The 17,020-nt window shown below is 40.8% G+C and overlaps 1 protein-coding gene across 4 annotated transcripts; it reads left to right on the top strand.

Moving 5' to 3' along the window:
- Window positions 1–4,037: 4,037 nt before the first annotated feature.
- On the top strand, window positions 4,038–16,590 carry septin4b (septin 4b). 4 transcript variants are annotated; one of them, XM_086261490.1, is made up of 13 exons: window positions 4,043–5,569; window positions 6,678–6,812; window positions 7,645–7,968; window positions 8,240–8,336; window positions 8,433–8,519; window positions 8,604–8,727; window positions 8,836–8,970; window positions 10,447–10,564; window positions 10,697–10,798; window positions 11,850–11,946; window positions 12,096–12,258; window positions 12,569–12,668; window positions 14,885–16,590. In XM_086261490.1, exons 2-13 carry the CDS (start codon window positions 6,708–6,710, stop codon window positions 14,951–14,953), a joined length of 1,521 nt encoding a protein of 506 aa, XP_086117616.1. In that variant the 5' UTR covers window positions 4,043–5,569; window positions 6,678–6,707; the 3' UTR covers window positions 14,954–16,590. The 4 variants fall into 4 exon arrangements, with proteins under 4 accessions (XP_086117615.1, XP_086117613.1, XP_086117616.1 ...); XM_086261489.1 differs by lacking the exon at window positions 14,885–16,590 and having other exon boundaries at window positions 4,038–5,547; window positions 12,569–14,831; XM_086261487.1 differs by lacking the exon at window positions 14,885–16,590 and having other exon boundaries at window positions 4,039–5,569; window positions 12,569–14,831.
- Window positions 16,591–17,020: the final 430 nt, after the last annotated feature.

The following is a 17,020-nucleotide window of genomic DNA, read 5'->3' as shown; positions in this document are numbered from 1 at the left end:
CGTACTGGCTGATTTTCACTGAATATAAATCCTTCATCTCACAGGGATGGTCCTGAAGGATCAGGCTCTGTGAGATCTTTTGGGTATCACAAACTATCATATTGTCCCAGTAGAGCACTTCACTCTCACACTGCAGGCTTATTTGTTGTTCCTAGAGTTTCTAAAAGTAGACTGGGAGACACAGCCTTCAACTGTCGCTCTCCCAGTTTGGCTTTTGGAGACAGATACTCTCTCTATTTTTAATGTTAGACTTTAAATTTTCCTTTTTGATACCTAGGTAACTGAGGTGTCCGTGACAAAGCAATGTGCGACTAGTGGATTGCTTCTTGTAATAACAACTATTAAGGCCTAGGCAGTGGATGGAACTTCCCATGATGGCAGTGAGCACTTCTTCTCCACTCTAACATGTGAAATGTTGTGGTACTTATGTTCAACTTTTCTGCTGCAGCTGAACTCCAAGAACTCTTTACTATAGTCAGGGGTGCACGTAAGTGGTCCGCAGGTGCGCATTCGCTGTCAAAATAAAAGACGCGCACCAGATAAGAAGTTGCAACGCGCGTTTGCGTACATAAGATTTTCTGGAGGAGGACAGACATTTGTTTAGAACTCTTAAAGATGTCAAAGAAGCAAGCTCCTTTAAGCAATTACTTTGGTGTTCCTCCACCTCCAAACAAATGTCAGAAGGAGTCCGAACCGCAAAAGAAGCACGTATTCTCGGAAAAGTGGTTGCAGGATGTGAGCTGGCTTCAAACAAATGATGAACGCACAGAGATGTGGTGCGGAATATGCCGTGAAAATCCCACTCTAGCGGACAAAAACAGTGCCTTTTTATATGTACGCAAACGCGCGTTGCAACTTCTTATCTGGTGCGCGTCTTTTATTTTTGACAGCAAATGCGCACCCGTGGACCACTTATGTGCACCCCTGACTATAAGCCTCATTTGCCGAATCAAACAACCATTCATGCATGTGCTGTATCTAACATTCGAACTCTCACTACTCAAGGATACTCTCACATGGGAGAGTAGCTGGGGAGGCAATCCACTGATTCCGATTGGTAGGAGACCCACTCCACTCTCTTGTTTTACTGCTGTTTGTCATTAATTTTTTCTACTCTCTCACATAGTTTCTGTTTGTCTGTAATAGCTCTCTATGCTTTCCTTTGCTGTCTACTCTTTTTCTCCACCCCAACTCATCAGAATAGATGGCTACCCCTCACAGAATCTGGTTATCTCAGAGGTTTTTGTTTTCCTGATAAGAGGGAGTTCTTCCTCCCCACTGTTGTCAAGTGGTTGCTCAAAGTGGATTGTCTTACTGTTGGGTTTTTTCTCTCATCTGACAGCATAAAGCACCTTGAGGTGACTTTTGTTGTGAGTGGAAACACTAAAATCTAGGAGGAGCATAATATCAATACAGTGTGTATGAAATAATAATAATCATGCTCCGTCTGCCGGCATACAGTAGAGAGAGAATTCGTGCCAACCGTGGCACCTTATGTCAAGCAAAAATTATTTAGCATGAAGTGAATAATAGTGCAGTAATTATTGTAGCTGGATTATATACGACTCTGTCAACTGCATTTCCTACCGAGCTGAAATGTGCTTTCATCACGGACTGTGAATAACAACACGCTGCCCGGCTTCTTTATGACTTTTGGCAGCTTCTGATTGCATTTCCCATGTCGTACATTTGAAGAGGGCTTTTCCCCTGAGAGCAGCATTTAATGCAACATATCACCGTCCATCAGCGCTGTGCCAGCCAAACCCACCATCTTGATCCAAAAGTAACAAAGCAGCACAGTCAGCCGCACAACTTGTTTGTGTTTGGCTAGGTTTCATGTCCTCCAATTGTTTCTCAGGGACTGCACCGCTTAGCATAAAGATTTTACTCCCATCGTAATAAATGCCACACATACTTGAGAGGTTGTTTTTTCCAACAGTGGTCTTCTTGATAAAGTACTGGAAAGAACTTCAAAGGCTAGTATTATTCATCTCAGTAGCTGTGCAGAAACCTACCACTTGCCTCTTAGACTGCTTATTAAATATCATTAAGATTATTTAATCCATCTTTGTGGACTGTATATGCAACAAAGACCTAAAATTGTTACTTTAACCCCACTTCTTACTAATTTCACATGGCAAACAAAACGCTTCAGGCGAACATCATAAGTGCATTTTTATCAGTGTTGCAGGAAATGACAAAGACGCAGCTGTTGACAAAGTAAAATATGTCCGTTCCAGAGGCAAAATGTTTGTGTCCACATACCAGTGATTAATTTTCCCTCCCTCCTTTGTTTTGCTATGTAGAAAATGTAGATTAATGTTTTTGAGTAATATGAGGAAGTCTTTAAAGCATTTTTGAATAATGTGAGGAAGTCTCAAAAGCCATATGGACTGTTGTGTTATGAAGGCCTGTTTGGGACTACTTCTTGGGCATTGGTGTTCCTGATTTCCAGCTGGGGCTTTGTGCTTCCGATCCTCACAGTACCACTTTGGATCAGAACCAGCTACACCATGGTTTCACCCAGTTGGCAGTTTATCTGTTCTGTTTTATCTCTCGTCAAACTCTGCGTGGATTCTCTAGCGATTGGTTGCTTATTTTCTCGATGAACTCACCCTGAGCCAGTTATGGAAATTATAATTGGTTCAGGTCTCAGTGGAGACTCATTCCAGTGGGAGACTGTGTGGGACCAAAATGGAAAAATGTGACATAGATGTCAAAGCCCATCAGGTTTCATTCTAGTTAAAGAAGATTGTTTTCACGTCATCAGTTAATATAGGAGAAATCGGGATTAGGGGACACTTCTGTAAATCTTACACAAGATTGGGGGCTTTTTTTTTCTTTTTCTTTTTTAAACTTTTGTTGGGGTCTCTTTCTAAACTTTAAATCTAGAGCTGTGTAAGTTGTATGGCTTTTCTGTGTTTGTATTGCTCATGAGAGCAGCACTAATCTTTCTATCCGTAGTCAATCATGTGTTTCATTAGCATATTGATTTATCTGCATGACACACGATAGCCTGACTTTCATTTTTTATTGGCTCGGGACTGGAAATTGCCTTTCTTTTGGCTTGGAGAAGCCAACTTTAAGAAATATATGATGGTAAATCTTGTTAAAAGGAGCTTTTGCTGATCTCAGAACATTTGCTCATATTTGAATTGTTCAGCCTGTTCACAGTAACCATTAAAGTGCAGGTTTACAGGCTTTGCTTTCCACCCAAACTGAATTGGAAAGATGGCGCTGAGCAAGTTGTGCTGAAGTGCATTTTAGTGGGAATGCATTTAAGCCCAAGATTAATGTGTCAGGAGATACTTGAATGGTTTTTTAAAGTTAGTGGAAATGTTTGCATGTGGAAAATGGAACTCCAGTAAAATCAGCCTAAATGTCTCGCCTATGTTGAACTCTGCCTTAATAATTCCCCAATATCCCTTTTCCTACTTTATGCATACTAGGAACACAGAATAGTTGTAATTGTTCTTGACTTATAGTCTGCTGTTTTTTCTTCCAGCTGAATAAAAGAGAAAATTAATGTTTCCTTAGGTATATTAAAAAATGAAAAAAACAAAACCCAAACACAATTTCCTGTGGCATTCCTTTCTTAAGACCTTTTCGGCTCTAAATTCTTAAATATCAGGGCCGAGAACACAGCGGAGGAATGGCCTGATGGCTGCTTTGGTGTGAGAGGAAGAATTTGAACCTGTTTGAACCTCATCAGTTTGCTGTACAAAGCTGCTTTAGTGCTTAGAGGAAGACAAATCCCCTACCTGCATTCAGTAATGCCTGCTATCTCGGCTGCTTTTAAAGAAGGGGTAAACTGAGAGTATGTTTGGCTTAGAGAAGAAATCTGTAACCAAGCTCTGAAGTTGGGGTCAACTTCAGGAATGCTACAAAAGTAGAAAGGAATGAAGACACAGACACACTACACAAAAAGGTAACATGTAAGTTTCTGAAATATGTGCATACAACAGAAAAGGAATAGGAAATGTGTACAGTAACTGTGTGATTCCCAGACACGATGATGTCTCCCGTAAAGACGATGCAAACTGCAGAGTTTGAAACTGGGAGCTGAATAAATTTGCTTATAAATGAGGAGTTCTCCTAAATGCTTAATGTGGTACGTGAAGACAAGTGCCTTGGCAGATAAATAGTTTATAATTAATTCATTTGTTAGCTTAATTAGTGAATTCATCAGCATTGCCGGCAGTTATGTTTATAATGAGGCAGTAAGCAGCTCGGCTTCACCTCGTGTGATCTGGTGGAAACATTTGGTGGTTACCTTTGTGATACTCTTTATTCCAAGCTGTTCTTTAAGTCAGTCATTTTCTGCATTCTGAAATTTTTAAGGGAGAGAAAGAAGAGCATTTGAGGCCCTGATGTCTCTTTTGAATATGTGCAGAGTATATGTGTGTCTGTGGATGTTGTATAGTTCTACAGTCCTACCTCTAAGTAGACAACTCAAATGGTCAGCGATAGCCAAGCTGACAGTCAGGTGGTGATGGTCCTCTGCAGAGCCTTTTCTCTAGACAGAGACTTGTAAGTCATTATTATTAAAGTCATTATTCTTTTTCATTTTAGTTTTAGTCTAAATACACCACTAGGACCGATTTTAACACCAGCTGTACAATATACACATTTGGGGTAGTATATCAGCATTGCACATCAGTATATGACTTTATCCTGTTTTTAAATCACCAAATGTAGAGATTGGTTTTGGTATCAATAGCTGTCAGGCTCTAATTATCATCACAGTGATTGTTCCTGATGATGTAACCTAAATATCTGACTTTGGTCACCTCCTTTAGTACTCGAGCTCCCAAACAGAATGAGAGGAAATTTGGCCTCAGATCCTCTCTGGCTGAACCGATCATTATTAGAATTGAATTTGATGTCACACTGCAAACCCTGAGCAGTTCCTGTAAGTCTTTTGTGAGGATACTTCTGCTCTTGACATATTTTATTGTCACAGGAACTGTCATTGTAGGCTTATGGAGTACAGACATTAGCTGTGAGTGGCAAAGGTTAAGAATGGGCCCTGCAAAATATGCACAGTATTTGTCTTCATGTTATAACATCAGTCCACACACTGTACAACAGAGTGACAAAGTAGCATCATGTTTTCTGCTCTAATGCTGCTATCAGTGTTTCCTTATCTTTTTGCTTTGTTATCAGGTTCAACTCATCAGATTAGGCTGTTTGCTGGTGTCAATGTGAATTGTCAGGCAAAACGGTGAAACAGCAGAAGACGTCAAACTCACAGTTTGTGTATAATTGTGCACGACATGGAGCTGTGCAGCCCCAAAGTTAAGTAGATTTGATGGATGTAGTCTATGTCTGGGTTGGTGATGCCTGTCAGCGCTGACGTGCACCTCATCAATGCCACTGATCAGCTCCCCGGGGTGCCGACCAGCTCAATGGAGCTGAAGGGCACTGTGTCCTCTAGTGTGGAGTTGTATAAATGCTGGAGCCGCTGCTCTTTGCTTTCCGAGTCCTGCTGGACTTTGTACGAGGAGCAGTTTTTAAGAAGTAAAAAGAAGAGGGTTTTAGACACAGGTGAGGCATCGAAAGAAAGGAGGTGAGAACGGGTGAACGTGCTTTTATCCACTTTACTGAGAATATGTTTGATAATTAGTTTGTTCTTTGATTTTTATTCCTGTAGTCCCTTGAGTTGTTTTAGTGTGATATTCCAGATGATACATCTAAAAGTCGCTTTGAAGCTTTTTTCATATTTAAGCAAAAAAAAAAGTAGTGGGAGTCTGTTTGATGCACTTCTGTGGATTTGTAATCCAAAGCAAAATGTCGGTGATTGACACTTTATTTTATGTAGGACACAGAACCCACCATGCTGGACATTGATCTTAGGGCTTTGGTTGTGCATCAGGAAAGCAGGTCACCGATTTCCCAATCGGTGAAACTATCACTGTTTCCTCTGCCCTTAAGCTCTAAATCCCAATCATATTAGAGCTGTAGGTCACAGGTGGAGCACCTAACCACGTGGAAACACCAAAAAGATTACATGCTAAGCTTTTTTTAATCAAAATTAAACTGGAAAGAAATTGGCACAGACTTTACTTGCTGTCAAACTTGTAGTTAGCTTTTGCAATAGTAACTGTAGCTGGGAGCATGAATAGGAAAATGGCACCAGAACAAGAGGAGTGAACATAACCTGATCTGTATCAAATCTTTATTTTGAAACGCATAACGAGAGTTAATACATATTTTTTTTTAAAAATGAATGAACATGATATCAAAGAAAGATATCATGTTGAAAATATTGAGCAATTCCTGTTTGGGGGAAAAAAAATAATAAGGAAGCAAATGCTTATTAATTCCTGTCCCTGTTGAGCTCATCCTATATATGTTTTGATTTTGCAATCAAATGTATACAGACGCATATTAATTTATAGCATATATCTATTGTTCAGTCCCTTGTTATATTATTACATGCATCATACCATTTCTGCTGTAAATGGTATGTTCTTTTATTCATTAGCTTTTTTAATTTTTTTGTCGTCTTCTTCCTCGTCTTTATCCATCTTACCTGTACTCCTCATGTCCTCCTTGTGGTTCATGCGTGGATCTGCGAGGCTCTTTGTTGGCCCTTCTCCATCCTCTTCTTCAACCTCCCTGTTGTTCTATTCCCCGATAAACCTCACCACACGCGTGCGCCCTTCGGATTCAAGATCACAGAGTGCGCTTTAGCCCCAGTTGCAATGGAGGACAGTGACCACGAGCATTCCTCTTCATCAGATGAACAAGACTCCTGTCCAGCTTCCCCTAATCAGAGCAGACACCATGATCATGATCACCATGAACAGGTACCGGTGACCCCCCCCCAAATATATATATATTTTTCTGTTACTGCCCATCTTCAGCTGATTTCTGCCGTCAAAGTCTGTAGTTTTTATGCGCTTAAGCTAAGGATTAGACATGAATTTATCTCTTTAGGGTCTAAATTTAAATTTAAAACTGTGTCACAGTGTGTGCTCACAGCTGAATTTGAGTGGCCGTGTTGCTTGCTGAATTCCACTCCATTATTTATCTATCAGGGAGACTTTAGTAACTGTAACTAGAGTCCATAGCTGCGTGTCCTCTTACAGAAAATTTACACTTTTAAAGATTGCATTAATAATGAAGAGTAAAATACCTGATGTCTAAAACAGTCCTTGTCTTTAATGTTACCGATCACTCTTAAAGGAGAGTAAATGTAAACACAGTATTGGAGTTCATTCATTGTTAGTTTCATAAAACAACTTGGCTGCAGTGTTCAGCTCTAACATGACTTCTCCTCATTTATAATAGAAGGTGATCCACCAGCTGTAAAGTCCCTAACATGTATCCTGTTTCCAATGAATAGTTAAAGGCTCATCCACATTAATGTACAAATCTCATGTGTTACCCACTGGCCTTCAGCTAGGTATACTAACAGTTTTGAGTTGTCAGATATGAAAGATCTCTTTGTTGCTGTGTCTTAAATCCCTCACCATAAAACTTTAAGTTGATTTTCTAAAACTTTCTACCCTCTGGATCTCCATACCTCCCCCTCTACATTGGTGCTCTAACGTTCCTCTTTTCCCTCCACCGTATTTCTTTTTTTCCTGTTCGCCTCGTCATCCCTCCCGCCCCCCCACGACCTTCGCTTCTCTCCAGCCCTCAAGCCATTCAGATGACTCAGAAGTGGAAAACATTATGCAGGACCCTCAGCATCATGGTGGGCACGGTCTCCGCCATCACAAGCATCACCACCATCATGACCCCGAGGCTCATGATGCGGACAGGCAGGCCGAGGGCAATGACCGCCCCCACACCCCGTCATATTTGCGGCCCCCCGTGGCCGGCAGGGCCCAGTCAGATTCGGGTTCAGACTCCGGTTTGCCACAAAGCCGAAGCGTGGAGTTTGACTTGCCGTCCCCCGTCAGTCCCTCCAGGCCAAAGAGCCCCTGGGTTCGATTTGACCCATACGACAGTAGCGAGGTAATACAAGGCGTCAGGAAGCCCCAAAGAGGGGTCAGCACAGCCCGTGTGCTGTAACATGCTGATACATTTCATACCTTGTTTTACTGTTGTTTGGGTTTGGTTTTTTTTTGGGGTTTTGTGCTGTTGCCATTATTGCTGTCGAAATACTGCAAATGGGACAACAATGCCAAAATATTTCAAAAAGCCGATATCAGGTTTGAAAAAAGAAACCATGGTGTACACAGCCTCTGTTTCCTTATTCCATTTTTATCTTTTTGTGCATTTGTAGGACCAGGACAAGGAGTATGTGGGTTTCGCAACGCTGCCAAACCAGGTGCACCGCAAGTCTGTCAAGAAAGGATTTGACTTCACGCTCATGGTAGCAGGTAAATCCTCGTTTTAGCATTAGCTGCTATTTGAGCTTAAGACCGTGTTTGTTTTAAAAAGACTGTCTTTTCTTCTTTGTTGTTCTTTGTTTGAAGGTGAATCTGGCCTGGGAAAGTCCACCCTGGTCAACAGTCTGTTTCTCACAGATCTGTACAAAGATAGGAAGCTGCTCAATGCAGAAGGTGCGTGTGATTATTTGTTTTAAAATTTGCTGTACTACATTATGTAATGGCTGAGGGCTGTTTACTTCTTTTTTTCTATCCTAGAGAGAATCACACAAACGGTAGAAATCACCAAACACACGGTGGATATAGAGGAGAAAGGTGTCAAATTGAAACTCACCATTGTGGATACCCCTGGGTTTGGGGACGCTGTGAACAACACTGAATGGTACAGACATGTTTAACGCATCAGATAACCCTGAGTGAATCTGAGTTACACGGTCAGCTGTTACACTTTGCCTCAGAGACTGAACGCCCCTGTGTGTTTCTGCTTTAGCTGGAAGTCAGTGGCTGACTACATTGACCAGCAGTTCGAGCAGTACTTCAGGGATGAGAGTGGCCTCAATCGCAAGAACATCCAGGACAACCGCGTACACTGCTGCCTCTATTTCATCTCACCCTTCGGTCACGGGTATGACAAAGCTACAGCTAACTCAGCCTGCTCGTCCTCTCTTTATTATTAGTTCTAAAAATATGGAAGATTAAGTTGTTTCTGCTGCAGCACATTATCACGTGCAATGTTCAGAAGTGATAATGGGACCATTAACTACACTTTTCCTCGTGATCTCTGATCACATGTTTATCGCAGCCATCGTCCTGAGCGCACACGTGATATCTTCCACACGTATCTAGTGGATCGGTGTTTACTCACAGTGTGAGTAAACACACAGCCTCTTAAATTGTTGATGCCCAGCATCTTTCCCAGAGATAAAGCACCTCTCAGCTGCCCTTGGATAACTTTACATCTGCTGCAGTGATTTTACACTAATCAATTGTTTGTGCTGCTGTGGTACCTCTCAGCACATTTGTGCGCATCCAGATCTGTGTTCATCAAGGAGCCAGAATACCATAAAATTCAAGTAATGCTGCAGAGCATTTTCAGCGTGACAGCCATGGAGAAACGGCTCCCTCTGTTGGTGAGCAAGTGTCTGCTGCCACCGATTGGTCGGCCAGTGTGCCATGCAGCCAGAGACATCATCTTATGCTTCAAGTTTTTTTTCGGGGGGAGGGGGTTGTACATTTTTGCTGTCATTTGATAGTGCAGCATTAGATGGGGGGGAGGGGGGGAGAGAGAGAGAGAGAGAGAGAGGAGGGGAAGGACTCCAACCCAGACTGATGCATTTCAGCTGTATGGCATGTGGTCACGTGCTAAATCTCTGAGATAAACTAGCACCTTTAATTTTGAACTACAGATAAGACTTGATGCAGGAAAGCTTAGAGTGGAGAAATCTAGATGTGGATCGGCAGGTAAGTCTGTTGTTGCCTGATCCTGATTGCCAGCAATTCATGAGCATTTATGAAACGCTTTCAAATCTAAATGGAGTTTATTGGCACAAAATGATCTAACAGTTAATGATTATCAACCCCAGTTTAAACTTGTCTAACAGTAAATCATCAGTGGTGGCCCTTTTTGAAGTTTTCTGTGGCCTGTGAAGGCAACATGGAAAAAGCGCATGGCTTGTATATTTCATTCAGCCACAGTTTATGTTAAACCATGATAGGGAAGCCCAGAATGTGACTCGGGAAGTATTTTTCTTCAATTAGTCATCATTAGCAAACTAAACCTTCCTGACAATGATTGATAACTTTTTGCCCAGGAATGTAACTCCAACCTCACTAATGGTTAGCGATAAACGTGCGCAAACCATCATTCTCTGAAGAAACTACACTCTACAAACACCGACCCGGCCATAAAAACTCAGAGAACCCCTAAAATAAAGTTTGTGTTCCTCATGTGCTGAAAGCTGTAGTCCTTATTGCAGTGGCCTGCTTTCAGGTGACTCACCTTTTTTGAAAATGCCCACTCTCTTGTCTACTCTACACTATCCTAATAAATAATAAGTGTCTCATTATCCTTTCTTGGTATGTTTTGCCTCATCTCTTCCAGCCTCCGACCTCTGGATGTGGAATTTATGAAGGCTCTCCATGAGAAGGTCAACATTGTCCCAGTCTTGGCTAAAGCAGACACACTCACCCCTGGTGAAGTGAAGAAAAAGAAAATTAAGGCAAGGCGACTGCATGTTTCATCCCACGAATCAATCTGTGTATACGCCGCAGAGTGTTTTACTTGTATCCTCACAGAGGACGTTATTCACACTTTGACATCAGACATGTTTTTCCACTGTTTTTCTTTGCAGATCAGAGAGGAGATTGAGCAGTACGGTATAAAGATATACCAGTTCCCCGACTGCGACTCTGATGAAGATGAAGATTTCAAGCAACAAGACCATGAGCTGAAGGTGATCAGTGATCTCCTTTCTTTCTTTTCTTCATCCAAGTATTTGTGTTTAGTACACTAAACTCAGCTGAAAGCAGAATGCTGAGAGTCAAATCATTGTCATTCAAAACAAATTGTGCTGCAAACAAATTTAATATTAATAAGAATTGACATTAAAATGAATGAACAGACTATATAGTCAGACCTGGTGGATTTAAGTGTTGATGAATCAGCCTCCTCTACACTTCCCGTATTGTAAGGTGGTACTAAGCACACAGTCGGTGGAAATAAAAGCAAAAGTTATCACTACTAGCAAAACCCCCAGGTCTTTACTTTGGTCAATAAACAATAACTATCAAGAAAATCAGAATTACTTCTTAATTATGATGCATTTCATATATTTTAATTTTAGTAAGTATAGGATATATTTTCTGTGTCATACAGGCTGGTTTTGCCAGGCCTGCAGCGCTTGTTTGACCATGTGACACGTCTTTAATAATTTTATTACTACGTGTAATTTAATTTATCATATCAACACAGCGTTTCATTCTAACGCTATGATAAAGATCTAAATACTGGTTTATTTACTGGAACAGCAATAATTGCAATAATGTAACAAATTTGTTAGATGTCACATTTTGAACAATGTAAGTATGTGACATGAGGAAAATCTTAAAAACATATAATATATTTATTGATATCATATTTATCTATGCCCTATACTGCCCTATACACTCACAGTGCTCTAGGCAAAGTTAATGCGAAGCTTTATCTTAAGTTCATGGTCCAGTCGACTACATATGCTACGGTCATGTCAGTATGATTACAATCAAATCAATAACTTTGAGGTTTATGGAATTCTACCTCTTGTTGGATTACGTAAAGATCAGGTTTAAAAAGGGGGAAAAAAAGGTCTTGCACAAGAAAGGACGAAGACATTTAAGAGGAAAGGGATATAACTGGTCTGTTGTTGTTTTTTTAATACAGATGTGTTCACACCCTGCCCAGCCAGATGTGATCTTTATGACCATAACATGCTTTTAATATTACGATCTTTATCTTGACCCCTTTAGGAAAGCATCCCCTTTGCAGTAATAGGCAGCAACACCGTGGTGGAGGCCAAAGGGAAGAGGGTGAGAGGCCGTCTGTACCCCTGGGGTATTGTAGAAGGTAACCTTGACCTCACATGTTCCCCTAAACAAAGACCTCAAAATCATACATACTAAAATGCTTTCTGTATAGATGTACCATTAAAAAAGTTGACAGTGAACGTGTATAAGTATTGAGTGTGTAGTTGATCCTCACTCTGTGGTCTGCAGTGGAAAACCCAGCACACTGCGATTTCGTGAAGCTGAGGAACATGCTCGTTCGCACGCACATGCAAGATCTCAAGGACGTGACCCGAGAGACTCACTACGAGAACTACAGAGCTCAGTGCATCCAGAGCATGACCCGCATGGTCGTCAAGGAGCGCAACCGCAAGTATGCTCACGCTGAAGGACGGGAGAAATAAGTTTTAGTGAGATGAAAGAAATATGGCACAAGAAAAATCAAGATGAATTATAACAGTGTTAGAATATTGTTGTTTTGAGAAGGAGAATGTGATTAAAAAAATGTGTGACCTTCATATATTCTTGAGGTATTTGATGGGTTTGCTCTGACGTGTCTGGTGTAGTGTCTTAACAATGTTTGTCGGCAGCTGATTAGACATCACAGGCTTATTTACATTGGTCTGTGTTCTCACTTTGTAGTAAACTCTGTGAACTTTCCCAAAACGTGTGTCTCTCTGCAGTAAGCTAACCCGGGAGAGCGGCACAGACTTCCCCATCCCAGTGGTGCCCGGAGTGGCCGAGACCGAGACGGAAAAGCTCATCAGAGAGAAAGATGAGGAGGTACGGCACGCCGACCACGAACTGGAGTCGCATCACGACCACGAGCATGACTCTGCCCACAATTTTGATCACCACGAGCACTCAGACCGTCAGCCCAGCCCAGAGAGGCACTCAGATCACAAAGGCGATGAAGCTCTCTGAGTATCTTTAGCTCACAGATGATGTGTTTACCCAAAAACATTTTTTTTTAAGTCCAGTCAGATCACGTTTTGTGAAACTCACAAGAAAACAGTCTCATAAACAGGAACTGGTTTAATTATAGAGTAAACCTGTAGCCTTTTGGAGCTTTAAACTGTGACTAGGAAAAGAGATTGCCCCTTACACTCTCTGGAAGCACCAGGATGTTTATAACCACGCCATCATCCAGAGTTTCAGGATGAACCTTCTCAGGATTAAAGAAAGAAAAGCTGAATGTAACATGTGTTCCTGCACCTGAGCTCATAACATCTGTGCATGGCAGGTCAGAGAAGGTGGGAAGGATAATGATGGGAAAGTGTTAAGACTGACAGAAAAAACCTTGTTAGTGGGTATTTAAAGGGCTACATGCTGTGCAATACTGTGATGTTTAGTGGAAGTAAAGTAGCATAAAAAAAGTAGGGAAATTTGTGTTTGGTTGATTGCTTCTTTGTTGTAACAATGCTTCCAGGTAGTAAACCTTGTATCCTTATATCTTATGCATTTGTCAGTCAAGCAGCAGAGTTGAGCCCATGAAAAACTTCCCTGCCAATGCCAAACAGCTATGATATTGACTCTTGTTTGGTGTAATTTAATGGATTAGATTATTTAAGTCTGAAGAAACAAAACATACTTTAATTGTTTAATACAACCCCAATGACCTGGCACCCTCCTCCTCATGCTAGTCTCCAGTTTGGTCACATCCTGTTCTTCAATCAGCATTTGTCCCAAATCAGCCAATGTTATGTTGGTCATTATGGCCCAAGCTGATCCCGCAAACATGCCACTTACAGGTTTTTGGGATCAGGGGTAAGGTCAGGACGGAAGGTGGGCCATTTCATCCTCTCCACTCCCAAAATCTGGAGGTAGTCTCTGATAAAGTCTTCTCTGTGGGGGTGGGGGGATTGTCATCTTAGAGAATAGTGTCTGCACCAGTGTCTGCACATGTTGCAGACACTGGTGCAAAGGAGCCTGATGGTGAAGGCCAGTCATGGTGTCAGAAGCTCAAAACAAGAGTCAATAGCAGAATTAATCATCTCTGTGGCAGAGAATGTTTTTAATGCACATAACCCACATGCTTAAATCCGCTGCTCAACCCACAGATGTATTTTCATTACAAATGTGACACCATTTAACAGGAAATAAACAGGCATTCCCTCAGTGTAAGATTTATTACCAAGCAGCATCGTTGCAACACAGAAATAATCAACCAAACCCAAATTTCCTTACTTTTTTTTGCAAAGTTAAGTTATAAATATTACTGTTGTGAAAAGAAACCTTCCTTATAGATTCCTTTTTATTTTGGGTTTGTAGATGCTAGACTGTTGCCTTGTTAATGACTGTTTTGAGTCTCAGGAATAGACGGTTGTATATGGTTTTAATGTTGTTCTGCAATCATAATGAGTTAAATAAGCTATGTCAATACCAGCCCCCTTCCCTCTGCAACACCAGACCGTGCAAAATCTATTTATTTCATTAAATAAAGAGTCTTATTTTTTCCCCTCATTTGTTTATTTTACATTTTCTGTCTGATCAACATGAAGCAACGCAGTAACACCAAATTAGCTCAATATACATCTTTGCCCACGGGTGTTATAGCCAACCCACACACAGCAGCAGCTGGACAAACATCTCCAGGTGAACAGGAGCTGTATAACACCTGTGTTACCTGCTTATTTCAAACAAATCTGATAGGGGGGGGGACTCACTCCACATGATTAGGTGATTGAGTAGCTGACTGATACTAGTGATTTTAATATCCTAAAGTGCTGCTTCTGTGATAACAGATACTCTGTAGTCCAGAGTGAAGCAGCAGATGGAGGGAGCCTTGTTTCCCTGCTGCCATTCAGCACATGTCACGTGGTTTGGGGAGAACAGGCCCATCTCCCGGGCGTTTATTGATTTGTTGCCTGTGCAGCCGTGCGTAAATGAATAGCTTCCATGAAATCCCCCTTACACTTCACACCGCTATGAAAGTGGATGCGTCGCATTCAAACGTATCGCACTAACACCCGTCTCCTCTCTCTGCTCTCTTCTTCCAGCTGCGGCGGATGCAGGAGATGCTGCAGAGGATCCAGGATCATATGATCACTCAGAAGGACGGCTATTGAGAAACAAGAACCCAGTCACACTGTGTACATGTGTTGCTCTCACTGGGATTTAATAAAAAAAAAGAAAAACTCCCCACTCCACCCCAAACAAACCTTTATTCCACTCTTGGATATTGACATCCCAAGCCACCTCTCAGCCTCATCAGCAGCATGTTATACGTGGATCAAGGACCCGGCAAGGAGGTGGTAAGACGTTTGCAGCTTAGCGACTCCCTTTATCCTCTCCAGAATCTCTGACATTTACGGCAGCACTGCTGAGAAACACCCAACTCTCCCTGTCTGCTGTTTAAAACGGCTCTCGTGATGTTCGCTTGAATGAATGAAAGGTTGGGGGTTAATTCACATATCAGAGCTTTTTCTTTAGCCACATGATCACAGGGTTGTTTTTACAAGTTTACATCAAAGCTTACACTTTTCTGGGTGTTTTCTGGTTTATTTTTTAAAAATCTTTACAGGTCAACAGACACACACACACACACACACACATATACATATATATATATACTGTAATAATATAATTTTCTATAATACACCTTTTTTTCCTACTGTTTTTGTTTTTTACATGCTGTATTTAATGTTACACTGCTCGACTATGTGGATGACGGAGGTTCCTGTTGGTTAATTTGGTTTAAGGGTTTTTTTGGTTTTTGTTCATTTGGTTTGTTCAGTGTCTGCATGTTCACAATTATAGTTGTCACATCTGATGCCTGACGTCACAGGGTTGACCAGTGTTAGCTCACAAGCAAACTCACTGATTGTCATTGTCAACATTCGAGATGTGATGCATCTTTAAATCTGGTAGAGAAGTCTTTAAAAACCGCGTGGAGAATTCCCAAAAGTAGCAAAGTCCCAAAAGGTTGTTGAAAAATACAAGACCCTAGATTTGCATGAGATGAGCATCAAAGGGCAGGGTTGCATTAAAGGTCATGCAGTGATTTTTATTTTTGCATGAGTTTTGTGAAGATTACTCAGATTGCAGATCTGTTTGATGATCATAAACTGACCAGCTGTTGGGGGTGATAATAGAAGCTTTTTTTTTTTTTTTTTTAATAGGTTTGTTATAATTATCTTCTCACTTAAAGGGAGCTCCTATGTTGGATGAGTACTAACCTTTACGTTTATCTTACAGCCAATGATAAATTTAATAATCCCAATATTTTTTCTTTGGATTGGTCTTCAAAAGTGAGAATTGTTTTTAATTTTGCAATAACTTAGCAACACCATTACAGCCCATGAGTAATGATCAAAAACAATGAGTGAACATGAGTCTCTTGACATTTTTTTTTTTTTAATGTTGCAGAGCTTCTTTTTTTTAAAAAAATTAGATTAGATGACTCTACTCTGACTTGTTTGACCTTTGTTTAAAAATATATATGAAAAATACATTCCTCGAGTTTCTATCGCAGAGTCAGGTGACACTTTTTGTTTTTGAATTCATGTTAAATTTGCCTTCGTTATTTTGCATTTTTTGATTATATTTATGTAATAAATTTATAAATGAAAGAGGTTGGAGAGGGCAATGTGTACAAATTCTAATATTGTAATAAAATATGACTATAATTTCAAGTTGAATAAGACAATGGGTTTTTTATGGCTGCAAATGGAAGTGGGATTAAATGGTTTTGTGTGTCATCTAAGATGGGTGGATTGATAGTGATTTTCTGATGTAAGTTTCGGAAGTGTGTGTATATACATGTTATAGTACAGGGTGGGCCATTTATATGGATACACTGTAATAAAATGGGAATGGTTGGTGATATTAAAGTCCTGTTTGTGGCACATTAGTATATGTGAGGGGGCAAACTCCTCAAGATGGGTGGTGACCATGGTGGCCATTTAGAAGTCGGCCATCTTGGATAAAACTTTAGTTTTTCCAATAGGAAGAGGGCCATGTGACACATCAAACTTATTGGTAATGTCACAAGAAAAACAATGATGTGCTTGGTTTCAACATAACTTTATTCTTTCATGAGTTATTTACAAGTTTCTCTTTGTTCACAGCCATTGACATGTCGAAGAGGTTAACACGTGAGGAGTGGATCGAAATTGTGTTGATATCTGGTGAAC

This window comes from Aulonocara sp. 'chitande type north' Nkhata Bay, linkage group LG14 (assembly GCF_057382095.1).
Source record: "Aulonocara sp. 'chitande type north' Nkhata Bay isolate Kocher_YH1m ecotype deep benthic linkage group LG14, A_spYH_male_GT1.1, whole genome shotgun sequence".
NCBI classification, from domain to species: Eukaryota; Metazoa; Chordata; class Actinopteri; order Cichliformes; family Cichlidae; genus Aulonocara; species Aulonocara sp. 'chitande type north' Nkhata Bay.
The sequence above is the reverse complement of the archived record's forward strand: the minus strand, read 5'-3'. Positions and strand labels throughout refer to the sequence as shown.

Coding starts and splice junctions, on each gene's coding strand:
- septin4b (XM_086261489.1), top strand. CDS start 6,708: ATGGAGGACAGTGACCACGAGCATTCCTCTTCATCAGATGAACAAGAC. Junction 10,565..10,696: donor TGAAGAAAAAGAAAATTAAG/GCAAGGCGACTG, acceptor TTTTCTTTGCAG/ATCAGAGAGGAGATTGAGCA. Junction 12,259..12,568: donor GTCAAGGAGCGCAACCGCAA/GTATGCTCACGC, acceptor GTCTCTCTGCAG/TAAGCTAACCCGGGAGAGCG.